The 27,735-nt window shown below is 39.7% G+C and overlaps 1 protein-coding gene across 4 annotated transcripts in view; it reads left to right on the top strand.

The window, feature by feature from the left end:
• The first annotated feature begins 1,420 nt into the window (after nt 1-1,420).
• The window catches only part of MTMR6 (myotubularin related protein 6), a 41,512-nt gene continuing 15,197 nt past the window's right edge, over nt 1,421-27,735 (top strand). For all 4 annotated transcript variants that reach the window (XM_078375199.1, XM_002748930.6, XM_078375198.1 and 1 more), the window contains exons 1-5: nt 1,421-1,642; nt 14,445-14,561; nt 21,866-22,028; nt 23,207-23,364; nt 23,548-23,676. In XM_078375199.1, the coding sequence (XP_078231325.1) occupies nt 1,619-1,642; nt 14,445-14,561; nt 21,866-22,028; nt 23,207-23,364; nt 23,548-23,676 (591 nt within the window). In that variant the 5' untranslated portion in view covers nt 1,421-1,618. The remainder of the gene's footprint in view (nt 1,643-14,444; nt 14,562-21,865; nt 22,029-23,206; nt 23,365-23,547; nt 23,677-27,735) is intronic.

Below are 27,735 nucleotides of genomic sequence, written 5' to 3'. Positions count from 1 at the left end.
GTGCGGTGGATGTGATACTATACTAAGGTTTGTTTCTAGGTGGTTTAATCTTACTCTTATTACATATTTACCTTACAGGAGTCAGCAACTTCACCACAAAGGCTGTTGTGTTTAATAAGCATCTCCATTGCTTTGGCTATCTATCTGACACATAAGTAGTCATCAAAACAAAACAAGCCAAGAGAACTTGAACAAAATGAAACAATAAGTGAAATTTATTTTAATAAAATTTTTAATTATAAAAGAAAATTTAGACGTTAGGCTTTTCTAACACCAATCACAGTAAGAAAGATGAAGATTACAAACCTTAACCCACTTAGTACGGAATACTTACAAAACACAGAGCAGGGTTTCTTGGACCCGAACTCATGAGGCCCGCCTCAGCCTCCCAAAGTGCTAGGATTACAGGCGTGAGCCCCCGCACCTGGCGTAGAGCAGGATTTCTCAACCTCTACACTGTTGTCATCTTGGGGCTGGATAATTCCTTGTTGTTGGGGGTTGGTCTGGTGCCTAGTAAGGTTTTGGCCTCCACCCACCAGTTGCCCCCGCCGCCACCCTCCCCCCCGCCACCACTCACCCCCCCCCACAACTCACGCCCCCCCACCCCCACCGCCCCAGTACTAGTTGAGACAATGAAAAATATCTCCAGATTTTGCCAAATGTCCCCTGGAGAGAAGTACCAATGGCATTCCAGGCTGAGAAGTACCACATTAGACGTATTCTAACACAAAAATTACCTGTAACCCTCATCTAGAAATGTAAAATTTTTCTTTACATAAATCAAAATTACAGAGCACGGTTATATTGAACTTACTGCTCTATAGCCAGTTTTTTCTTCACTCGGTAATGCCACAGTAACATTTCCATTATGTGATATCCCTCTACAGGATGAGTTTTAATGGATGCTGGTGCTAACATCGTATGAAATTGAGGTAGGAGGTGGGACTCTGACACCAGGCCAGATTGAGGATTAGCTAATCATCATAATTTACATAAGGAATCCGTAGCATTAGAGATTTGATTGTTTAAAATAAGCCTGGTTTCCTTATTTGCTTATTTTCCTGGAATAGTAATTCCAAATCTGATGATTTCCTTAGAATACATTCTTATGAGTAGACTGAGCTCAAACTAAATTTGGTGCTATCTAGTGGTATGGCGATGCAATTCAGAACATCCTCCAGTCTTGCCTTCACCCGCTGAGAGTTCTTTACTCGGGATTCGTTCTCTTGCAGTCAGCCTGACCGCCCCTCGCCTCCGCTAGGAGGGATGACAAAGACCGCCTCGGGAGTGGTGAGGAGCAGTATCGGCCTCCTCCAGCAGGGGGCGGTGTGGGATCCGCGGCGGTCCGGGACAAACCAGCAAGCCGCTCTTGGTCCGCCGACGCTCTGCCCCACTACCCAGTTTTCCCCCGGGAGGCCGCGGGGTTTGGGGAAGCGTTTCTGGGAGACCGCGCTTGCCGGTTGCGCCTGCGCGGTCGACGCTACCGGGCCCGCCTGACGGACCCGCGGCGCTGGCTGGCCAGGGGAGTTCCCGCTTTCTCTCGGTCGTTGTCACCGCCCGGTTTCTCTAGCCCCATGGTAGGCCCGTGAGACCGGCTGCCGGCTGACGTCTCCTCGCGATGGAGCATATCCGGACGACCAAGGTAGTCGGGCGCGGGACAGCCAATCTCCGGGAGCCCTGGTCCGACCAGGCTGAGCCAGGAGGCTACGAAGCCTCGGTAGTCCTGACCGGGGCTGGCGGCCGGCCTATCGGAGACCTGGCCCGTGGCGGGAAGGTCTGGCCAGGCCTGGTCTTGGAGGGCAGGGTCAGCTTGGGCCAAGCTGGGTGCAGGGGCCTCCTACGGGAGCAGGGGTCCCTCTTTCAGCATCTCGGAGTGTGTAGGTGTAAGTCCGGGAAAACCGGTCACCGCTCTCCTAGCTCTACGTTTTCTCGGACCAAATTGGGGCTCCTTTAACTTCGGGGTCTTTCAGCCTTTCCTCGCCTCATCTACCGGAAAACCGGTCTTCGTGTTAACATTATGATGCTGTGTAAGCTTGTCCTTGCTCATGTTTCGTTCTCCGTGTCACAGACTCAACATTATGAGTTTTGGAGGAGCTGAGATCAGCACTCCGCTCCCCTCCCTTTGCTATCTCGGTCTCCAGTCTTTCAGATCCGGTGTTTCCGTGTCTGCGCTTCGAACTTCGGGCAGTGTCCTAAGTGTCAGTAGTCAGTTGAACAGGAGTTCTGCAGAAGGGAAAAATGTTACTTCGTATTTTAAACGGTCGAATGCAGCTTTGATTGACCTTATTACACTCCATGCTTAATTTTTGTATGTGGAAGACCTTTGTTTTGAGAATGAACAAATATTTTTATTTCGTTACAAATTAAAAAACGTAAGGAAATGACATTAGAATATCACCAAAGTACGTGTCCAACGACATTTAAGTTAAACTTTAACTTTGGGAGGGAGAAAAACATAAATCGAGACGAGAAGAATTGAATAACATTTTAAGATCACTGCGAGCCCAGTGCAAGGCAGCCTCTCCATGTTTTGCCAAAGCTGAAGTCCTGTTAGTTGCTGCCCATCTTAAAGTTATGGCTCATTTTAGGGCCACCAGACGTTTGTTGTCTTCATTGTTCCAAGAAGAATTTGTGTTTTTAGAAGTTTTTTGAATGTTTCACATACCGTTTAAAAGTGCACATGATTTTTTATTAGGTCTTGTCTTTAACATTGTGCATACCACGTCTAATAAAATTGAAGATGCTGAAAACTAACTCTTTAAAAAAATTTTTTTTAAGAGAAGATAAAATAACTTGAGAAGTCAAGTTGTTGGTACTTAAAATTTGAAAATAGAAGGGTGCTTAAGTCTATAACCAGCTAGTAGAAAATGGAAAAGAGGCTAGAGTGGACATTGGATTAGGTTCTTGTATTGGTTCCAGATATGTATTATATAGTAGTTATGTGCATGTGACTTCCTTCTGCATCAGTTTGAACCTCCGCTGTGTATTTTTCATATACTTTCTATGGTGCTTAGCACACAATCGAAAACCAGTAAAAGGCTGAGCACGGTGGCTCATGCCTGTAATCCCAGCACTTTGGGAGGCCAAGGCAGGTAGTTAACTTGAGGTCAGGAGTTGGAGACCACCGTGGCCAACCTGATGAAACTCTGGTCTTTACTAAAAATACAAAAATTAGCCAGGCGCGGTGGCAGGTACCTGTAATCCCAGCTACTCAGGAGGTTGAGGCAGGAGAATTGCTTGAACCTGGGAGGTGGAGATTGCAGTGAGCTGAGATTGTGCCACAGCACTCCAGCCTGGGAGGTAGAGCTAGACTCAGTCTCAAAAAAAAAAAAAGTTAGCCGGATTCCGTGGTAGGCCCAGCTACTTGGGAGGCTGAGATGGGAGGATGGCTTGAGTCCAGGAAGTGGAGGTTGCAATGAGTCAAGATTGCGCCGTTACACTTCAGCATGGGTGACATCGTGGGGGGTGGGGGAGAAAAAAACAGTAAAAGTAAACTGAAATCTGATCCACTAGAACAAACCCTATTCTAAGGCAGATGATAAGAGTGAACAGACTGAGAAAATATTTCGGATCCCTTGGTTATTTTAAATATTTCCTCCTTCAATTTATTATGAATATATCTTTATTTGTAGAGTTGTAGCCCCTCTTACTAGCTCTTTGAAGGTTGTCTCTGGTGACTTTCATTTTATCTGATAGTCCTTTTTTTTTCCCCCCGAGACAGAGTCTTGCTCTGTCACCCAGGCTGGAGTGTAGTGGCCCAATCTTGGCTCACTGCAACCTCCGCCTCCCAGGTTCAAGTGATTCTCCTGTCTCAGCCTCCAGAGTAGGAGGGATTACAGGCATGTACCACCATGCCCGGCTAATTTTTGTATTTTTAATACAGACGGGGTTGCACCATGTTGGTCAGTCTGGTCTCGAACTCCTGACCTGGTGATCCACCTGCCTTGGCTCCCAAAGGGTTGGGATTACAGGTGTGAGCCACTGCGCCTGGCCCTTATATTCCTCTTTAACTACCAATTAATGAACTTTTCTTCAAGTAATGTTGTGATTTTGGCTTAACTTGACACAGTGGTTCCTTGCTGAAGGCCTTTTTAGAGGCTAAGAGATTTCTTATGAATTTTCTATTAAAACTACTTCTCAGATATGCTCCTTTATTACTTTGGGTTGTTTTTCTACATTGGATCACTACTTTGGAGTAATATTAAGTGGGTGTGTATAGACCACATTTAAATATTTGCTAGGTACCTAGTATGTGGCAGACACTGTATTGACTCTGGATTGTATTGCTGCAAAAATAAGTGTAAGTATTTAAGAACCAAAAATGGATTGTTTCAGATTTATTAGCTGTTTTGACTTCTATGTAGCCTAGTCATTGTGATCAAGATTGACTATAGAGTGGCCTTTGTGACTGTTTAGTGATTTCTTTTATGTTGTTCAACCAGTTGTATTTGATAAGTAATAATTACCATTTATTGAGCAAATGTATGTCAATTAGCCAATTATATATTATCACTTTATAATATGTACAATTGCATAAATGTGTTAATTGATACAGTATCATCACTGATCTCTTAAATAACCCTGTCAGTTGGGTATTATCTCCATTTATAGGTGAGGAGGAAATAGGCTTAGAGAATTTAAGTAACCTGCTCAATTAGCTCATGAGAGAAAGAATTAGGATTTAAACCAAGGTTTGTTTAACTCCAAGACTATGTATGGTTTTTCCAGAGCCTCTCTAATTTTAATCTTACTGTTAAATGTGCATTAATGTTAATTCAGAAATAAATGCTGATAATTCTAAGAGCTTTTTTCCCCCAAACCTGTTCTTGTCATAAATAAGTAATATTTATGTGGCATTGTTTCTAAGTCATATTTAGGATTATTATTGCTTGCTAACCAGAGATTTATCAGATTAAGTATTTTAGTTGAATACTAATGTACATTTACATCCTTCTGTTTTGGCCACATTTGGTTTACTAACTGTATAGCATCCAAGATGTCAAGTCCCTGGATCTGGATTTCCAAAAGAGCATTTCCAAACTATACTTATGAATCATGTAACTGCTTCCTATCACTTTGAGCTCTAATTTTGCCATAATGACATAGTCCTGCCAAGAAACAATGAGAAATATGCAGAGACAGTTCTTGTTTATGCAGTCTTTCTCCTCTCTCTGCCAGGCTCCAGTACTTCGCTGACATCGTATATTGATGTTGAATGATATTGTGCTACCTGTGAATGGAACTTTACTGAATGGAATGGAAGAACATTTTTTAAAGCTATAAATGAAAGACTGATTCCTAGAGTTTGTAATTGAATGGAATGTCCCATAAAAATCTGATCCTACTAAGGTCCAAATTGAGTTATTCCAAAAGTTATGCCTAACTTGTTCTTTAGCTTGCTTCCTCTTTTTGTCACTAGAATGTGAGATCATCATGTATGTATACAAATATAGCTTCTCTCTGAAAGAAGGAAGGAGATATAAAAATAAGAATGGATCAAGAATAAGGAGAAACTGGTATTATTTAAATTATCTTTTAAATAAGAGCCAGTAGGTTTTGAGGGGTACCTTAATGTTTTTTTCTAAGTAAAGTGCTATTTTGATTTTCACTAATACTATCCCATTTTACAGGTGAGGAAACTGAAACCCTGAGAGAATAAATAAAATAACCTGTCCTGGCTCACACAGTTAGCTCTACCAAGGAAGAGGTGGAGCTGGGAATTTGAATTTAGGTCTTTCTGATAGCAAGCCTATTTTCTTAACCACATTCTCTTGCCTCACAGAAGAATGATTTAATCAGGAGATTTGATTAGTCAGTTGGGGCAGTTTAAGAATAGAGAGGGGAGGATGGATAGGAGAAGCTTACGTGGCCAGATTTTTTCTAGTAGCTAACTGATTCTGAGGATCTAGTGTGGGGGAAAAGGTCTAGCCTCAAGAGTAGACATGTGAGGGAGTTGTCTGTGTTTAGGTAAATCATTGAAGTTTCTATTGTGGATGGGTTTATGCAAAGAGAATATGTTGAGACTGTAGAGAAGAGTCTAAACACTTAAAAAGGGGCAAGCAGGCTGGGCATGGTGGCTCACACCTATAATCCTAGCATTTTGGGAGGCCAAGGCAGGTGGATCACTTGAGGTCAGGAGTTTGAGACAACCCTGGCCAATATGGTGAAATCCTGTCTTACTAAAAAAAAAAAAAAATTAACTGGGCGTGGCGGCAGGCACCTGTAATCCCAGCTCCTTGGGTGGCTGAGGCATGAGAATCACTTGAACCAGGGAGACGGAGGTTGCAGTGAGCAGAGATCGCACCATTGCACTCCATCCTGGGCGACAAAGCAACACTCTGTCTCAAACAAAAAGAAATCGGGGGAGGGTGGCAAGCAGAGGAAGGGAAGCCACATGTATTTGGAAGCGGTGAAGCACAGTTGGGAAGGACACTGTCTTCCCTGTTCTAATTTCCTTCTCTGCCCCATCCTTCTTAGGCCAGGTACTGTTCTAGGTTCAGACAAAAACTCCTGCCCTTATAACTTATTTTCTATTGGAGAAGAGATAACAATAAACAAATTAATGTATAGTATGTTAGATGGTGGTAAATGCTATGGATAAAAATAAAGCAAGCCAGGGCTCTGGAGAATATGAGGGTTGAGGAGGGAGTTTAAGGGAGAATCACTATAAATCGAATGGTTAGGGAAGCTCTTACTAAGAAGGTGACTCTTGAGTACAGACCTGAAACTGATAAGGGAGTAAGCCATCCCCACATGGGGGAAGGGGATGAGAGTCCCAACAGAGGGAACAACAGGGGCAAAAATGCTTTGAGGGCATGCCTGGTTGCTAAGAACAAGCAAGACAGTTAGAGCAGGGTGAGTGAAGGGAGAGCACAGTAGAAGATTAAAGATGGGGGACAGGAGCAAGTTACTATAGTTTTGAAGGCCACTGTAAAAATCTTTGCTTTTTTTTTTTTTGAGTGAAATAGGGAGCTATTGATAGAATGAGCAAAGTAAGATAAAACTGAAAACTGCCCGCTGGATTTACAATCTGAGGTTACTCTCTCGCCTCTCGAGGTCCATGACTGCTTCATTTGACAATTTATGCAGTCAGACACTGTTCTAGAAATTCATGAACAAAAAACATAATCTCTGCCCTCTACTTTACGAACGGCAACTTGATGTGCTCGTTCATTTTGTAAGAGAATTCTTGGCAGGATGTCAGTGGGAAATGATTCTGAGAGTGCCAGATGAGTGCCTGGCTTTAGGGAAGGAGCATGACAAACCAGAGGAGCAGTGATGGTGCATTTTCTACTTCAGTAGCCACAGCATCTGTTGTTTTAGAAATCTGTTGTTGTTGTGTATAGTTGTAGAATAAGTCTAACTATTGGTCACGGAAGTCTGATTGAAAAAAGCCATTGGTCCCTTCTTGTCCCAAAAGCCACTTTTTCCTTGGGGATAAAGAGGTATCTGAATTTTCTGAATGTGATTCTGTTTGTGTGTTTTTCAAAACAAAAACTCTCTGCATTTTTCATTTCCAACTTTTTCTTCTTTTCCTTTCCTCTTTTCTCTTTCCCCTTTCCTTTCTCTCTTCTTCCTTGTCCTTTCTCCTATCTTTCTCCTTTCCTGTCCAATAGGACCTCACCCTGTCACCTAGGCACATTGCAGTCTCTACTTTCTGGGCTCAAGCAATCCTCCTGCCTCCACCTCCCAAGTAGCTGGGTCTACAAGTGCATGCCATCATTTTTGACTAGTTAAAAAACAATTTTTTTTTTCCTGTGAAGATAAGGGTGTCACTATGTTGCCCAGTCTGGTTCTCAGACTCATTGTCTCAAGCAGTCCTCCTGCCTTGGCCTCCCAAAGTGTTGGGATTACAGGCGTGAGCCACTACACCTGGCCCCAACATTTCCTGAATGTGATTCTGTGTGTGTGTGTGTGTGTGTGTGGCGGGGGGGTGGTACTCTGTTTTCTAATTCTAACTTCATAATTGGCTGAAATTTGAACTTTCTGCATAGATGATTAGGGTACCTTTTAGTTTAGGCCCATAGTTGGCAAAAATTCAGCTAAATAGTCCTTAAAGTAATGTGCGTTGGCATGTACCATTCCTCCCCATCTTCCAGTTCCTTTCTCCTTGCCCCATTTTCTTTCTTCGTTTGTTCTTTCTTTTCCCAAAGACTTTTTTCCATTTACTTTTTGGTTGTGATGATACCTATAATTTAATGATCCTAACACTGTTTCTGTAGTACCTCAGTGATAGTTACCTGAAAGAGTTATAGTTGCTTCCTAAACATCTGACTTAACACATTTCCAAGAAAAGACTGGGGAAAATCTGTAGCAACATCTGTAAAATACTTTTAGTTCCTTGGTGAAAGGGAAATATAATGAAGCAGTTGGTTTTTAGAAGTTGACTAAGTCTGTGGTTTGAAATTTGTATCCCAGTGATTTTAGCAAAGATAAAGATTTGATTTCCCCTCGTTAGGGGTGAAGGGTGGGATTTGCCCAAAACAGCAAAATAATCAGTGTTTTTTTCTCAGAAATTCTCTTATTGAGAACTTTAGGGTAAATACTAAATAAATGTTTTGGAATAATTTCAGATTAATTTCACTATCTGCCAATTCATATAGAAATTGTCCTATTGAAGCAGTTGTATGTAATGATTTTCCATTATATGGATTAGAATGTAAGTTGGCATATGCTAAGGTAGTCCTCAATTTGTTATATTAAAGACATTTTTTTCTTTTGGACTTTTTCTCCTCTGTATTACTTATCTTAGGGAATGGCAACCAGTGTGACAAGTTTAAAACCCTTAAGAAACCTCTGTTTTTCCTCCTCTCTTGCTTCCTTTATCAGTTTTGTTCTATCTCAAGATGGACTTCCACTCTGTCACAGCTTACTCCAGGCCTTAATATCAACCAGTCACCTAGATGGCTTCATTAGCTTCTTACCTGGTTGCCCTTAATCAACCCAGCATTTTCTCCACATTGACACTGGAATGATTTTATAAGCCATATTTGCTAATAGACTACTGTACTTTTAAACCTCTGTATTTTTGTTAATCTACAGCACAGATTCTGTACCTTAACATATGTGTTTTTTTAATCAGATGAAATGTTATGCCTCTGCTATTGAGACATAAATGTTATATCTCCTCTGTTGAGAATTTTCTATTTTCTCTGTATTCCCATTAGTGAAGAACATTTTGTTGATCTTTGCTTTCATCATTTGTGGTGGGTTTTTCCAACTATAGAACACCTAGAATATATAATTTGCTTTTTAAACTCCAAATGCATCCTTTTTTAAAATTTGAATTTAACTGAACAGTAGCTTAACATAGAAGACTGTCAAGGCTCTACCTACTTCATCAGAATACTAACTACACTAGATTATACAAATATTTACTTGAACACTTTGTTGCTTATATTTATTTGGCAAATAAAGATAGAGTACCTGAATTAGTCCATTTTCACACTGCTATAAATAACAACCCAAGACTGGGTAATTTATAAAGGAAAGAGGTTTAATTGATCACAGTTCCAGATGGCTAGGGAGGCCTCAGGAAACTTAACAATCTTGGTAGAAGGCAAAGGAGAAGTAAGGCTATCTTCTCATGGTGGCGGGACAGAGAAAGAGAGAGAGAGCAAAGGGGGAAATTGCCCCACTTTAAAACCATCAGATCTCATGAGAACTCACTCACTGTTATGAGAGAACAGCATGGGGGAACCACCCCCAAGATCCAATCACCTCCCACCAGGTCTCTCCCACCACACATGGGGATTATAATCCAAGGTGAAATTTGGATTGGGGACACAGAGCCAAACCATATTATTACCTGACATTTATTATCCAACCTTTCGACAGCCCTCTGAAAAGAGATTATTGTCCTTATTTTAGAGATAAAGAAATGAGATCCAGATAGATCAGCCTTTAGTTGATAGCCGGTACATTTTTGTTCAGTGAAACAGTAAACTCTTTCCTGATAGTGTGTATTTATCTGCATGTTCTCCAAAGATGTATGTGTGTTTGTGTGTGTACGTGCATGTAATGCAGGTGTGCATTTTATTTTATTTTATGACAGAGTCTTGCTCTGTCACCCAGGCTGGAGTGCAAATGACTCAGCCTCTGTTCACTGCAACCTTTGCCTCCAGGGTTCAAGTGATTCTCATGCCTCAGCCTCCTGAGTAGCTGGGATTACAGGTGTGCACCACCATGCCCAACTAATATTTATATTTTTAGTAAAGAAGAGGTTTTGCCATGTTGGCTGGGCTGGTCTCAAACTCTTGGGCTCAAGTGATTGCCCACCTTTGCCTCCCAAAGTAATGGGATTCCAGGTGTGAGCCATGGCACCTGGTAGTAGTAATTGTGTGTTTTAAAGGATCAAATTTGTAATAAGCTTCTTTAAAAAGTGGGAGAGCTAGATAAGCTGAGGCTGTAAATATTTGGGAAAAGAGCCAAAGGTAGAGAAGGATGCTAGCCTCATGTGTGTTAAGAGTCAGAAGAATTAATTTGGAGTTAAAGTTAGAAGGATTATCAGTTGCGTAAGAATGAGCAGGTGAATTTGTGAAAAATACAGATTCTTGGTCTTCATTTCCTCAGATGACTAAGTGAAGTTGGCATGAGGCTTTGGATTTGTACTTTTGTAAGTTTTAGAGGTGAGTCATATGAACAGCTAGGATTTGAATCATGTATAGTTGACCAAAATGAAAGATCTAACAAAGATAATTTCAGATTATTTTGCATGTAAAACTAGGGGGAATCAGGAAATAGGCTTAGAGTATTGGAAACAGCATTTTCACTAATTTCCCATCTTGATAAGAGACCCAGCCAGAAAGAATTACACAATTCTAGAGGAGTGATTTTATTCTAATTGAGTGATAGAGGATTGAAAGTCCAAATGGGTTCTACACACAGAAAAAAAACCCAAAACAAAAAACTGAACTATACCTATGTGTTCTACTAGTCGTTTGTCTATTTGTTTTTAGTTGTTGCTGATGTATTCAAGAATTACTCAATGAATGCCTACTGTTCACCCACTGTGTAGGGAAAAGATAGCAGAGAGAGGGGGAAAGTATAATGGGATAAAGAAGAATCTTATTTAATAAATTCAGTGATTTCAACAAAAGGGCTCACTGGTAAATTGAGCACACCTTCTGATTTTCACCTGGGGGAAATAAATTTTCTGTGGCAGTTCTTCTTAGTTCAAGAGACATTTATTATGTCATTCACTCTGCTAGCCAATAGATATTCATGCATAAATGAAAGACAGTCTTTGCCCTGGGCTATGTTATAGTCTTTAGGGGAAAAAAACAGATACATAAACAGAGGCTTTCATTATAATTTAGGAATTACTTTAATAGTGGTGAAAAAGCCAGATTTAAAAATTTTTAGGTGATACAAATCGTAGGAATTGGTGATTGCGTGTTGGGGGCTGAGAAAAAGTCATAGGATGATTCACAGATTTCCAGTGTGGGTGACTTGATGAGGATGGAAGAATAACATTAACTCACATCCAAAATACAGAATTAGAAACATATTTGTGAGGGGTGGGAGGGGAAATCAGTTTTGTTTTCAGTATGTATAACGTGACTCAAACACATCTAACTAGAGACAGTATAGCACAGTGGAAGGTGTTTTGGCTTGGGAATCAGACCACGTAGGGTTATAACTAAGCCATGTATGACTTTGAGATAACTAACCAACCCTACCAAGTCTCAGTTTCTGTGGGGACAGTGCTAGTACCTACTACACAGGAATTGTGAAAATTAACAGAAATAATGTATGTTAAGTACTTAGCACTAGGCACATAGTGAGACCTCAATAGTATGTGTGAACTCAGGAGACGTCCAGTTTGGGGAGTCATAAACATATAGTCTAAAATAATGACAGTGGGTAAGATTCCTATAGAGAATGGACCCTTGAGGAAGATTAGTAGTGAACAGGGATTGGACAGAGAGGAATAAAATCCAAATGAAAAGCGATGTGATCGTTTTCTATGTATAGAAGCTTTGTAGATAATTGTGCCTCTTAGAGAAGTTGCAATTTAAGGTTTATGATTGGAGCACAACCAGGGATATTTATGACCTTTGAAAAATTCACAAATTTAAAATTTCACATGGATTTCTTCTTAAAGCAAACTTCCTATTTAATTAAATAGTAATAAAATCAGCCCCTCGCTACTTTTAAACTACTTGCCAATATACTTTTTAATTTTTTCTGAGAAGCTATTTGAAACTCTATGGAATGATGTAGACACAAATTATTTGCTTGAGTAGTGCTGATACTTTAAGGTTACTGTAAGTTACCTTTATTTCCTTATATATTCATCAATTGTCTTGTTGTTAGACCCTTAAAAACTTTGTTTTAATAGCTTAGGAAATGATACGGTTTGGCTCTGTGTCCCCACCCAAAAAGACAGGCAAGATCTATATTACAGCAATTGCTCAGTGCTGGTTGGCTGCAGTGCCCTTTCCAGCCAAGTGAAGCACAATGAAGAGGAGTAAACAGTAGTTGATCCCATTTGTCTTAAAAGGTGTTTAAATTTTGATTTGCAATGTGTCATAAAATGAAGCTAGATATTTATTTAAGGAAGTGGTCCTAAACAATGAAATAAATGTTTACATATAAAAGAAATCTTTATTCAAGTTTATAAGTAGGAAGCCTTCCTATTTTCTTTCTTTTCTTCCTTCCCTCCCCTCCCCTCCCCTCCTCTCCCTTCCCCTCCCCTTCCCTCTTTTCTTTCTTTTTTCTTTTTTTTTTTTGAGACAGTTTCGCTCTTACTGCCCAGGCTGCAGTGCAATGGTGTGATCTTGGCTCACTCAGCCTTTGCCTCCCACGTTCAAGCGATTCTCCTGCCTCAGCCTCCTGAATAGCTGGGATTACAGGCATGTGCCACCACACCCAGCTAATTTTGTATTTTTAGTAGAGATGGGTTTTCTCCATGTTGGTTAGTCTGGTCTTGAACTCCTGATCTCAGGTGATCCACCTGCCTCGGCCTCCCAAATAAGAGTAATTTATACTCTTTTGAAATGAGAAGGCTTACAGGTGTGAGCCACTGCACACTGTCAGCCTTCTTATTTTCTTGAAGGACAATATATAATAATGATCAAACAGTTTTTTGTGTAACAAATCAACTGTCCGACCATAGTTATTTAAAATAGATTATATCTCTAAGTTTCTAGAGGAAAGTGTTAAAACTGAATTAATTATCTTACCTGTGCAAGTGAAGTTTTGTATCAAAAACAAATTTTTTAATTTTACATTTAAATTTTAACTTTTTTGAACAAGTGCTATTATAAGTAAAAATTTTCCATGGAAGTTACTTTGTGGAAATGGGGAAGAGAGGGAGAAGCTAGTCAGCCTTTTAAATGGTAGTGATTGATTACTTTGAAAATTTTAATTTTATATTGTGACATTTTGTTCAATTAGTAATGATAATGAAATATATTAATAAATGGGAGAAAATTACAGAATTAATGAGCTAGTGGTTATCTGCGTAGATGATTTTGAAGATATGGATAATTTTTAAAAACTGTTTACAACCTGCTGGTACACATAAATTAACATTTTTTAGGTTGGTAGTGGTTATTTTACTTTGTTCCATAAGAATGAATCACAAAAAGATGCCCAGCAGTAGTCTCCTGCACATTCCTGGTCAGCCCAATCCCACTCTCCACTCCTGTGGCATCGTGTGTGTGTGTGTGTGTGTGTGTGTGTGTGTGTGTGTGTGTGTACTAGTATTCATAAAGACATACTATGTACCTGATCAGCTCAGGCACTAGGGGAGGCCAAAGTAGCATGGGACATAATTTATGCCAGGGAATTCAGAGCTAGAGAATACAAGGCTAACACATAAGTAATGAACTACTTTTTTAAGTAGGATTCATGTCAGGAGGCAGGATGTTAGTAAGTTTTGAAGAATGCTTAGCACTTAGCTAAGCAGAAGAGACCATTTTAGGAACAGAGAACAGTGTAAGTAAAAGCCCAGCGCTGGAAGAAAAACAATCATTGCCCTGCTGTGGGACAGTGAGAAGAATATAGAGACTAAGTTGGAGTTGGCAACCATTTAACTGTTTCCTCATTTAGTTTTCTGGTAGTTTACTCTAAAACTCTAGATAGTAATATATTTATTTTTTAATTTTCCAACTTTAGATAAAAATGTTGAGAAAAATGTTTTTGCTTATTTGTACTGCGCCTCTCTTTTTCTTGCTCCTCTGAATATGTATTACTGTTTTTTTACAATGCAGCTCTCTATTGGTTACATTTGTAACTGTAAATAATATCTCTATGTTGTTTGTGGCTTATAGATTCCCCAAAAAGATATATGGAATTTAACACTAAGTATTAAATAAGCTCTATGATTTTAGACAGAAGGAAGAAAAAATTGAGAATGGTGCATATAAGTCCTGGGCTAACAGAAAAATAATTTATACTACTTTTGAAATGAGAAATAATATCTTTCTTTCTTTTAGGTTGAACAAGTAAAATTACTTGACCGATTCGCTACCAACAACAAGTCATTAACAGGAACACTCTATCTTACGGCTACACATCTATTATTTATAGACTCTCTTCAAAAAGAAACCTGGGTAAGGAGGACGGCAGCAGTACTGTTTATCATAATGATGATAATGGACTTGGTTTCTTGTATTTGATTTGGAATGTGTATAACACAGTTTTTAATCATTGGTTGCCTATCTCAACCAGAATGTCTTTTGGTCTCCAGATCAGTCCTGCCCTCCCTTCTAATAAATCTATTTAAATTCTAATAAATAGAATGTGTAATGTGGAATTCTAGAAAATACCACACTCTTCTCTCCATAATTATAAAATGCCTGTTATTCCTTTTAATTTTTAAAAATATAAAAAATGTACATGTTAACAGATCAAATGGATTGTTTGGTATATTCCACAGTGTTTTTATACAAATTGCAATTAGGGTATTTATTTATTTTTTGCTAGTATAAATGTTACAATACATCTATATATAACCAACATTTTGTGTATTTATATGAGACATATGTATATGTTTCTTTCTGTATATTCACTAGAATTTCTCTGGGATATATGCCTGGGAATAAAATTGTTGGGGCTCGAATAGGCACATATATAACATTACTGAGTATGTGACCTCTTCAAAATGGTTGTTTCAATTCATTCTCAGTACTGTATTACCCGATGTTCTACATTCTCAATGATATTGATATTGTTAACTTACAATTTTTGCCTATCTAGTAGATTAGTGCAATTGTAATGTTAATGAGCTGATTACAAAGAACTTGCCAGTTTCAGATTTTAAAAAAAAGAGTTTCCTTTTCTTTTTTTATTGGGTTGTTTGTCTTTTATTGATTTTATGAGTTCTGGGCTATAAATAGAAATACTATTCAACCCAGAAATCCTGTTACTGGATATGTGCTCAAAGGAAAATAAATCATCCAGCCAAAAAGACTTGCATGTTTATTGCAGCACTATTCACAATAGCAAAGACACAGAATCAGCCTAGATACCCATCAGCAGTGGATTGGGGAAAGAAAATGTGGTGCATATGTACCACAGAATACTATGCAGCCATAAAAAAGAACAAAGTCATAGCCTTTACAGCAACATGGATGGGTACTATGTTCCTGGGTAATGGGTTCAATGGAAGCTCAAACCTCAACATCGTGCAATATATTCATATTACAAACTGGCATGTGTACCCCCAAATCTAAAAAAAAAAAATAGTATTATTCAAGAAAAGAAATAAAGAGTTCTAGGTTATAATGCTTTGTCAGATGTGTGCATCATAGATAGCTTTTCCTAGTATGTGGCTTGTGTTCTATGTTTCTGAGTATATATGTCTTTCAGTTAAAGTTTATATTTTTAATGTTACACATTTTTCATTTTTTTTCTTTTTTTTTCTTTTTTTTACATTTTTTTTCATTTTTTTTTCATTTTTTTACTCTGTTGTGACTTAAGAAATCATCTCCTATCTTAAAGTCATAAAGGTTCTTCTATATTTTCTTCTAAAAGCTTAAATTCTATCTTGTAAGTTGTTAATACATCTGGGAAATATTTTGGTGTATGATATGAATAGGGATTCAGTTTTATTTTTTCACATAGACAACTGGCACTATTTATTGAGTGTTTCATTCCATTCAACTTTATTACAAACTCTGTCATAAATGTGTCTTCCATGTACGTGAGGCTCTGCTTTTGCGTTTTCTATTCTTTTGGTATATTGACCATGCTGTGTCGTACTGTTTTATTGACTACAGCTTTTAAATAAGTTTTGCTACCAAGTAGAGCATAGTCTTCCAATTTGTTCTTCAAAATTGCAATGGCTATTTTGTTCTTCCTTTTCTATTTTAGAATTAATTTATTCATTCATTCAGCACACATTTATTGAGCATCTCCAGTGTGTTTCATATTGCTATTCTAGGTGTTTTGGAAATAATAGTCAATAATAACAGATACAAATTCTGCCCTTGTGGAGCCCACATTCTAATGCTAAGAGATATGGATAATATCACCAATAAATAGGTAAATAAGTAAAATACAGTGATAAGTGCTAGGCAGAAAAAGAAGTAGGCATGGGGGTTAGAATATGGGGCTTACATCTGTGTGCCTGAGAGGAAGAGACTTGGGCATGTTTCTGTGCCACTAGCTACGCCAGGTTTTAGAACCTCCACTTTATAGATGAAGAAGCTGAAGTTCAGGGAAATGGCAATTCGTTCAGTGTAGAGTAGTAAAGGGAGCTCATGTAAGCTGTGTTGTCAGGTAGTTTGGGGTTCAAATGTCAGCTCTGCTGTTCACTGCTTAGGTGACTGTGTCAGGGTGCTTTTCGCTGTAAGTAAATGAATACCTGACTGAACATGGTGCCAAATCTTGCAAAGCAGGAGAGGTGGGTGGATTTTCCTCAGTAGCCCCCCTCTCCTTTTATCAGGGCAGAGAACCTCTCTCAGAAGGCCCCCAGCCGTCCCTAACATATGATTGTTCGAAAATCCAGACAGTTGGCTACTCCTACCTGAAAAGGAGGCAGAGAATGCAGATCCTAGTATTTTTGATCTTTTGAGGGAAAGGGGTGTTGCAAGTAAGGAAGGTGGGGAGGAATGACAGACCAACAGTGTCTGCCAAAAAGTATGTGACTTTCAAGCTTAGCACCCATATAAAATGGGTATATAGCATCAGTCATCATGTAGGGTTTTTGTGAATCTTAGATGACAGAAAGTGTGAAAAGCATCTGTGCCGAAAACATCGTAGTGACAATAAATTATAGCTGCCCATACTATTTTTCTAAGCAGTAGAATTAAGATTAGAGGTCAGTTATGCCTCCCAGTCCAGAGAGTCTTGTTGTTCTCTGGTACACCCCTGTACTGCACATACTGTACTCTTCTCTTTCTCTCTTTGATTGTACTCTTCTGATTTCCCCAAGAAGGCTAACCAGTTGATATGTGATTGTGTATCAACCATTAAGGAAATTCACTTGAGATACTGATCTTGGAGAATTGTATTCCCTAGAGGCACTAGATCCCTTCTCCATCCAGTGTTTGCCCAAGAATTGCCAGGAATTTTACCTAGCAGTACCTTCCGAAATAATTAGTCATATTATCATCTACTCCATCTATCCCTCCTTTGTCCACCTACTTCAATATTTTCTCTATTGTCTATCTCCTAGAGATATAAATTAAGGCTTCCCATATAGCTATTCCTTAAGCTGCTAGGAATATAGTTTGAAGGACAGCAAAAAGATATCTGTGTTATTCTCCACTCTATTTTTGTCTTTTAAATGCTCTCATATCAGTATATTCCCTTATGTTTCCCCTAAATGAAGTTTGTTTAGTATACTAGAGCCGTAGATAAGAACATTTTAGATCCAGAAGGGGCCTTACCAACCTTTTATCATTTTTCTCATTTTACAGTTATGTTTTCAAGATCACGTAACTAGTTAGTGGTAGGACCAGGTTTCTTCTTCATTTTCTTCCTGCAAATACTTTTGGGTCTTTTTTTTTTTTGAGACGGAATTTTGCTCTTGTTGCCCAGGCTAGAGTACAATGGTGCGATCTTGGCTCACTGCAACCTCTGCCTCCTGGGTTCAAGCGATTCTCCTGCCTCAGTCTCCCAAGTAGCTGAGATTACAGGCATGCGCCACTACATCTGGCTAATTTTGTAATTTTAGTGTAGATGAGGACCACCCTGTTGGTCCAGGTGATCTTGAACTCCTGACCTCAGGTGATCTGCCTGCCTGAGCCTCCCAAAGTGCTGGGATTACAGGTATGAACCACTGTACCCAGCCACTTTTGGGTCTTTATAATTAGAATGAGAACAGTGATAGACAGGTTGAGTATCTCCAATCTGAAAATTGAGCACTGACATGATGGTCAAAGGAAATAGAGCATTTCAGATTGCAGATTTTTGGATTAGGGATGTCAATTGATAAGTAAAATGCAAATATAACAAAATCTTTAAAAATCCAGTATTTGAAATACTTCTAGTCTCAAACATTTTGGATAAGGGGTTCTCAGCTTCTAATATTACAGTTAGCTTTTTGTTCCTTAATCTCTGTTTAAATGTGATTATTAGATCATTTTGAGTAACTTGTCACAGGCCCATCAGTATAAGTGATAATGGTGCTAAATCTTCAATGTGTAAGTATGGGCTGTGTGTGTGTGTGTGTGTGTGTGTGTGTGTGTATGTTAATTATTTGTTTTTGATGTAGTTTTAATTTCCATTGACAACTGCTTCTCTCATTATTCTCTTTCAGGCTTTTCTTGATTATATGCATTTAATCTTGCAGGTGAACTGTAAATTTAATATGTATAATTAATGTTAAAATGTGGTTATAATTATATATGTGTATTATGTATTCATCCCTCATTCTACTACAAAAAAACCCAAAGCAGATTGGAATTTTTAAACTGAAATTTATGTTGAATTTTTAGATTAATTTGGGATTAATGGATCTCTTGCCATGATTTGGAGCCTATGATCTTTTGTTCTCCAGAAAACTTTTCTATAAATACTTTAAAAGGAGTGGTATTAAGAAAAAGTAGACATTTTTATTAGCAAACAAAATATTATTGGTAGTAGGTGAGAATGATAAACATATGTTCAAAATACCATCCAGTATTGAGTTTATAGTAGGACTTTTTACTCATTCATTTAGTGAACTCTTATTGTGATAAGGGAAGTATCAGGGATGACATCTGTATTTCTGGCTTGGGGATTCACATTTAAAAAATTAAAGTTGTATTGTGTGATAGATAATATTTGTTTCAGGTACTGTGTTAGGTGCTAGAGATGTAATGTTGATCATCTGAGCACTAGACTCGCTTCTTATAAATTGCCCACTATCTAGCTGGAGAAACAGACATTCACCACATGACAAATTACTCATGTAGTGAGTGCTGTTGTCACAGGATTTTTTGGATATTGCTTAGCCAGCTGGAAACCTCCCTGGCTACTGATGCCTCTGGTTGAGTTTTGCTTGCACCTGCTGCACTTGTTCCACTCACTTGGCCTGGCAGACTATGCTTGGCTTGTGCTACCAGCCCAGATCCCATGCCTGCCAAGGGCTTGCCAGGTGTGGGGCAGTGATGGGTGTGTGAGCAAGCAAGCCCAGGGTCTGGTTACTGTGCACAGCCAGACATGCTGGCTGCTGCAATGGGGTGGGCAGCTCCAGGTGTTGGCACAAGTGCTGGCTCCATGTGAGGCTGCAGCTGGACCACATGTACTGCAAGCAGCTTCTGCTATGGGCACCAGTGTCTGGACAAGGGGAACATGGTGGCACCCTGGAGCTCAGATATATCAGGAACTGCAGAGCCCCAACAAGGGAGTTACAACATGTAACAGCCCTAGCTTGGAGAACCCCAAGGTCTGGGCTACCAGAAAGGCTGCAGTTCTACTCTCCTTCTCATTACCCACAGCATGGGGCAGCAGGGAGCATGTTTCTGGGGGGCATGTTTTAGCTTGTTTGAGTTCCAGCTCTTTTGGTTCCACCACCCTGCTCTGGCCAGCGGCTCTTGGGCTGGCCTGGCCCTGCTGCTGTTTCCTGTTGCATGGGGTGGCCACCCAGTGCCAATAGAGGGCAGGAGGGCTGTAGTGTTACAAATCCCTTTAGCTCCCACTTGCAGTTGGCAGGCTGGTCAGAGAAGTGTTATAGCTCTTTTTGCTCTTACTGTTTGGCAAGTCCTGAGTTCTTGTCCCACATCCATGAACAATGAGGTTATGTGGACAACTGGAGATGAACAAGACAGAGAAGAGCTTTATTGAGGAATGGAACAACTCTCAGCTCTTCAGTAGAGAGGAGACCCAAAGTGGGTAGCTTCTACCCATAGGCAGGTAGTCCTGATGAATTTCAGGGTGTCAGAGTCTGGGGATTTTATGGGCTCAGAATGGAGGAAGTGATATTGGTCCATGGGCCTCCATTGGCTGGCCTGGAAAAAGTACCGTCTGGTTGGCCAAAAGGCATCAAGGAAGTTCTCTGGGTGGCAGACTCCACCTGGAACTGGTAGCCCAGTCCCCAGGCTTAAGGCCATCCCTGGCTTCAAAGTGGGATTTTACTGGGGACCCTCTCCTTCCCACCTAGAAACCTGCCTCCTGCTGCCATCAACATGCTGCCCATGGTACCTGGGCTGTCTGTCCTGGGGAGTGCCCTTAGCTCCATACCATGCCACCTCCCAGCTCCTCGGTCTCCCTCCTTTGCTCAGAACTGGGTTCTGAGGCACCCAGAGTTTCAGCCTCAGAAGCAGTTTCCGGAGAGGCCAAGGCAGCCAGGGGCTGGTGTGTCAATGACACCCTGAGCACATGCACACCCAGCCAGGTCACAGCAGCTCCTGGGCTCAGCTATTGGGACATGTCCACAACTTTGCTCCACCACAGAATGGGTGATGGGAGTTGGGGGGTGCTAGGGAGTAGAGCAGGTAGTTCTGAACCTACAGGGGCAGGAGATTTCCCACACCCCCAAGAGCGCAAGGATACCCAGGTCCAGAGCCATGGCTGGGCGGCTGCAACTGTGCCTGGGAGTGTGGGGTCCTTCCCTGTGAACTCAGTAGGGTGTGTGGCTTCCACTGGGATCACCTGTTCCCAGGTCTTGCTGGCTCTGCAGAGCACACAGCCCTGGCTATGCCTCCTTAGCTGCAGCTGGCTTCCTCACAGTAGCCACTCTGGACAGGCTGCTGCCACCATCACTGTGAAGGAAAAGTATAGGTTGATCTGCAATAAGAAAAGGAAGGAGACCTAACTTACTTGGGAAGGGTTGTGGGGCATGGGAGGCTGCACTTTTGGTGATATGAGTTTTAAGCAAAGGCTAGAAATGTGTCTAGAAGTTCTTAGATGAAGAGTGGAGCTACAGTATCCCAGTTAGTGGGAGCATCTGACCATGTGTAAAGGAGCTTGGTGCATTTGAGGAGCCAAAAGAAGGCTGTTGTCACCAGAACATAGTCAGTGATTGGGGGAGGGACTTGAAATGACTAGCTTGCCTTTCTTTTTTTAGTCTGCTTTTCAGTGTTCACTACAGTGTTGTAGAAAATGGATCAGAGGATCAAGGGTAGATATGGAGAGAGCATTTAGGAGGCTATTTATAATAGTTCAGGTGAGAAACAGTGGGGAGATTGCAACTAGGGATGAGACAGTAGAGATGGAGAGAAGTGGATAGGTTACAGAAACATGTAGAAGATGCAGTTCCCAGGGTCTGATAATGTATTGAATATGTGGAGTGTTAGAGAAAGGATCAGAGTGACACCCATATTCCTGATTTGGGCATTCAGTCACTTAAAAACTTGAAGTGTGAGTGAGTAGTATGTAACATTTGCAACTTTTTTTGAGGAGGACATTTCTTAACACTAAACACATTCTAGAAGAGAATATTTAGTGCTTTCCATGTTGATGACCTGGATGTTTTTTCATGCTGTAGATATTACACCACCATATTGCCTCAGTAGAGAAGCTTGCTTTGACTACTTCTGGATGCCCACTTGTGATTCAGTGCAAGAACTTCAGAATTGTGCATTTCATTGTTCCCAGAGAAAGAGATTGCCATGATATTTACAACTCTTTGCTACAACTGTCAAAACAAGGTATTGTTCTTAGAGACCAAAGCTTACATGCTCAATTTGAGATGGGTTATCTAAGATACTTTATTTAATGTTCTATTATTGTTATTGTACACTTTTTTACTCTGACAGTCAAGTTCTCATGTACTCTGTCTCCCCAAAATTGGCCTGAAAGTAATTAGAAACTATTGATCTGATATAACAATGGGGTAAAGGTAAGGAAAAAGTAAAGCATTTATAGTAGACTTACAAAACCACAGGTTCATCTTAATGGTTTAAATCTATTGATAGCAAGCAGCACAATGTATTTTTTAAGTGGGTATTTAAGTGGGTATTTCACAATCAAAGAGAATGACTTGGAAGTTGATATTACAAAATGAAAATTTTAAGGGAGGTCACGGTTCTTTGGTATAAATGGGACTAAAATATTCAATAGATTTGAATGGGAGATATGGAAGATGAGCAGAGAAACAAGAAAGGGTGGATTTTATTTTAGTAGAAGTAAGGTTGAGAGGGGTATCAGTGCTAAAGAAGAATCTTATCACCACTTACGCCCTGTGAATCTTGTGACTTCCTTCCCCTAATGTGACTTGAATTACATGTTGGACTGGATTTTGGTTGAGCAGTCTGGATTGCTGCCTGCAAGAGCAGTCTCAGAGCAGGTCTTTGTTCATTATTCTCTCTGAGGACATAAGCCTGTAACATCCTATTGTCTTAAGCCAGAGTTTATAGTAAAGATGATTCAATGACTTCCAGGCTTATCGTTGTTCAGAAGGAAGTGCCCCCAGAGCTCTGTGCAACAGCTTTGGTCCACACTGTCCTATAGGGATGGATAATGCAATTTCATGTTCTGTATGCCATCTCTAGCTTCTCATTATAACATTAGTCTATTTTATATCTAATTTGGGAAAGTGGTTAGTAGGAAGTGAGTATTAGTGTCTTTATAATTTTACTTTAAAATGCAATAGAGTATTTAACACATAAGTCTATTATCTTTATTTTTGCTGATGACATAAATCCAATCTCAGATTGATATGTGTCTTTTTAGGTATACTCATTTGCATATAGAACATCAAATATATTCAACTATTAGCCATCTCTTTGAAGACTGTAAAGAGAAAATGAAGGAAAAAAACTGAATTTATTTGTAGTGTATTAGTCTTATAAATTTTACTTAATGTTTAAAATTTTGTATTCTATAGCAAAATACGAAGATCTCTATGCATTTTCTTATAATCCCAAACAAAATGATTCAGAACGACTACAAGGCTGGCAGCTCATTGACCTTGCTGAGGAATATAAGAGGATGGGAGTGCCAAATTCACACTGGGAGTTGTCTGATGCCAACCAGGAATACAAGGTACCTTAACAATGTTTTGGAGAAATTCAGAAAATGTTAGTACCAGAGGGTCAGAGAGTGTCAGAGTACCAAGTTGTCTATGTACTAAAAATGTGCTGTTCTTGCATTTAATAAGGTTTAAAAGTTTTTCAAGGTGGTTTTGAACTAAGAGTAGAATGGTTATGTTTTGTTTGATATTTACAGATTTGTGAAACTTATCCCAGAGAACTTTATGTTCCCTGGACAGCAAAAAAAACAGTAATTGTTGGTAGTTCCAAGTTCCGGAGCAAGGGAAGATTCCCAGTTCTTTCCTATTATCATCAAGATAAGAAGGTAGGATGCTTTTCTTTTGATTTTAGAAATAAAGTATAACTCCTCTTCAGATTTAAATATGTAAAAGAACACTTTTTTTTTTGAGGCAGGGTCTTGCTCTTTTGCTGAGGCTGGAGTACAGTGGCATGATCTCAGCTCACTGCAACCTTTGCCTTCCAGGTCAAGCAATTCTTGTGCTTCAGCCTCCTGAGTACTTCGTACTACAGGCACGTATCACCATGCCTGACTAATTTCTGTTTTTGGTAGAGATGGGGTTTTGCCACGTTGGCCAGGCTGGTCTCAAACTCCTGCCTTCAAGTGATCAGCCTGCCTTAGTCTCCCAAAGCGCTGGGATTACAGGTATGAGGCACTGTGCCTGGATCAAGAACACTATTTTTTACATTAAAAGATTGCTGGCCGGGCATGGTGGCTCACACCTATAATCCCAGCACTCTGGGAGGCTGAGGTGGACAGATCAGAAGGCTGAGAGATAGACACCATTTTGGCCAACATGGTGAAACCCTGACTCTACTAAAAATACAAAAATTAGCTGGGCGTGGTGATGCACACCTGTAGTTCCAGCTACTCAGGGAGCTGAGGCAGGAGAATCACTTGAACCCGGGAGGTGGAGATTGCAATGGGCCAAGATCACACCATTGCACTCAAGCCTGGCAACAGAGCGAGACTTCATCTTAAAAAAAAGTAAAATAAAAAAGATTGCTAATGGAGAAGCACTGGCTTTTTGTTTAATTACATTTTTATAAATTTAAAACAAAACTACTCAAATATAGAAATTTTCATACTTCTTGTCATCTTTTCTAGACCCTCCCTTCCTTCCAGCAGTGACTTGAAAATAATAGAATTAGTTAACGGATGTGATCCTCTTCCTTTCCTGTGGTTCTTCCGATTCTGCTTGTATTTGGGAAAACCAAATAGTTTTGATAAGACAACCACTGAGACAAGGGAGAGAACCAAGGGCATTTCAGAGTCCCATTTTAATAGTAAGCTTACATCAAAAGGATTTTGTAACATGAAGCGGTGTAGGAGACATCCTTATAGTGAGATGCTGTAATAAGGGTTGCTTCTTAGAGTAAAATTTACCTTTGTAGCCTACTGAAGGCCAGGAGGCACTATATGTTAAATGCTTTATATGGATATCTTCCTAACTTTGTAAGGTAGGCTTTACTATTTACCTGAAACTTTCAAGTGGGGAAATTGAAGTTCAAAGAGGGTAATCACTTCCCCTGCATCTCACAGCAAATAAGTTGAGGAATTCTGTGCCATTTCTGACTCCCAATCCTTTGTGACCTTATTTTTTTTTATCTGAGAACTTTTAGAATCTTCTTTTCCCCCCCAGTATTCTGAAATTTATTTTTCTTTCTTTCTGTTTTTTTTGAGATGGAGTTTCTCTCATTGCCCAGGCTGGAGTGCAATGGTGAGATCTCGGCTCACTGTGTCCTCTGCCTCCTGGTTTCAGCGATTCTCCTTCCTCAGCCTCCTGTGTAGCTGGGACTACAGGCGCCCCCCACCACACCCAGCTAATTTTTGTATTTTTAGTAGAGATGGGGTTTCACCATGTTGGCCCAGGCTGGTCTGGAACTCCTGAGCTCAAGTGATTCACTTGCTTCAGCCTCCCAAAGTGCTGGGATTATAGGCATGAGCCACTGCACCTGGCCTGTTCTGAAATTTCACAGTAATGTGCCTTGGCATGTCTTTTAAAATCTCATCCAGAAACTCAGGTCTCAGTTTTGAAAATTTCCTCCTGTATTTCTTTAGTAATTTCCTCTTTTCTATAAATTTTCTTTGCACTTTTTATTCATTAGTTGACAATTGGGCTTTGTAAAATAAACTTATACTTTGTAATAAAAATTTTCTCCTCTGTATCATATTTTTGTATTTTCTGGACGATTTCCTCCATCTTATCTCCATTGTGTGTCTTAGATCCTTTTTTGCTGTAGTGTTTTTAATATCTGAGAGCTTTTCCTATTTTCTGAAATTTTTAAAGATTGTTTTTTATTCTTGGATGTAATGTATGTAATGTATGAGTTCTTTGAGGACGTTAAAAGTTAAAAAAAAAAATTCTCTTGCTTCCCACATTAGTTATCTTTGTGCTCAGAGTTCCATTTTTTTGATTTATTTAGTGTTTTTGTCTTTACTGTCTTTAAAATACCTGTTTCTTGGGTGACTTCTCATACTTAAGCTGTTTTAAAGTTTGTGTGCAGAAGTGGTTTGTATCTTGGTATTCTTTCTTTTTTTTTTTTTTTTGAGACAAGGTCTCACTTTGTTGCCCAGGCTGGAGCTCATTGGCACAATCTCAGCTCACTGCAACCTCCACCTCCCAGGTTCAAGAGATTCTCCTGCCTCAGCCTCCTGAGTAGCTGGGATCAAAGGCATGTGCCACCACGCCCAGCTAATTTTTGTATTTTTAGTAGAGATGGGGTTTCAGCATGTTGTCTGGAACTCCTGACCTCAAGTGATCCACCCACCCGCCTTGGCCTCCCAAAGTGCTGGGATTACAGGTGTCAGCTACCGTTCCTGACTTTGGGATTCTTTCTGTTGTATAAATTGGTTTCCTTAAAGAAGAAACCTCTACTTTTGGTCCCAATGTGTATAGTAAGTCTGTCTATGATTCAAATCTGAGAAGAGTGATGTCAGGATCTCACATTTTGTTATATAGACTTCACTTAATTCTCCTAGTTTTTGTGAGTATAGGGCTTCACCCCTGCCCACAACTGTGTCTGTTGCTATAGAGTCTCCAGGTTCATCCTCATCATAGAATAAACTTTGTCTTCAAGGTGAGAGAATCTGGTAGTCTTAGCTAGTCCTTTTATAGGCATGCAACCAGTTCTCCTTTTTTCAGTTATATTCCTGTTCAGGCCTTCAGAGATTTTGTGCCTTTTGGAATTTTGCTGCACAAAATACCTTGGTTCTTATTGACTTAAGGGAGTTAGCAGCTTTCTTTGTCCTGTAAAATTGGTTATCACTTGCTAGTTGACTGTCACCTCCCCAAATTTTATTGACATCTCTATTGTTGCCTTTTTTCCCATTCTCTTTGTCCCTGTGGTTTTATACATTTCAACTTTCTTTATTTGAACCTCCATTGGATTTTGGGAAGGAGCAGAGGCAAAGGGGTAAGGATTCAGACAGAAGTTTCTAATCTACTTTTCACAACTAAATCATAGAGACGTTAAATGGTTATGGCCTCTCTTGACATAGTCATATGTGTAAACTTTGTTTATTGGAAAGTTGGGCTGAAGATAGTTATTCAGTGAACAACTTAACAAGTCAGAAAGTAGGCATGAAAAGAATTTAATAAGGCAGTGCTTATTTTCTACTAGTTTATCAGATTTTCATGGTTTTATTTTTTGTGTGAATTTAAAATATGCAGATGTGCAAATTTGTGTATATATATGTATATATTTTCCATTGGAAAAAATGTATATGGATTTAAATCTTTTAAATTTTCTTTAGGACTTTAAACAACTATAGGCTGGGCGTGATGGTTTATGCCTGTAATCCCAACATGGTGGAAGGCTGAGGTGGGCAGATTGCTTGAGCCCAGGAGTTGACAACCAGCCCGGGCAACATGGCAAAACCCCATCTCAACAAAAAATACAAAAATTACTCAAGCATGGTGTTGTGTACCTGTAGTCTCAGTTACTCTGGAGGCTGAGTTGGAAGGATTGCTTGAGCCCAGGAGGTCAAGGCTGCAGTGAGCCGTGATTGCACCACTGCACTCCAGTCTGGGCAGCATAACAAGACCTTGTCTCAAAAACAAGCAAAAAAGCAGTAAATATTGAATCCAAACACTCACTACTTATAGATATTCTTGCTGTATTCGATTGACTGTCTTTTAATCCAAATTTGAATTGAAGCTCATTTTTCTCATTTTATATTGATTGCTGATTTCTAATTAGAGATCTTAAAGCCTTTAGAAAGGACAAGTTTCAGTGTTGCTACTTAAAAACTCTTGTTCTATTTTTATTGACTAATCTTTTACTTGCACTTCAGTTGGAAGTATCCTATAATTTAAATGGAGCACCAAATGCAGGTATCTTAGCAGTATATTACTTTACAGAG

The sequence above is a fragment of the Callithrix jacchus genome, chromosome 5 (genome assembly GCF_049354715.1).
Source record: "Callithrix jacchus isolate 240 chromosome 5, calJac240_pri, whole genome shotgun sequence".
Lineage (NCBI taxonomy): Eukaryota > Metazoa > Chordata > Mammalia > Primates > Cebidae > Callithrix > Callithrix jacchus.
The sequence above is the reverse complement of the archived record's forward strand: the minus strand, read 5'-3'. Positions and strand labels throughout refer to the sequence as shown.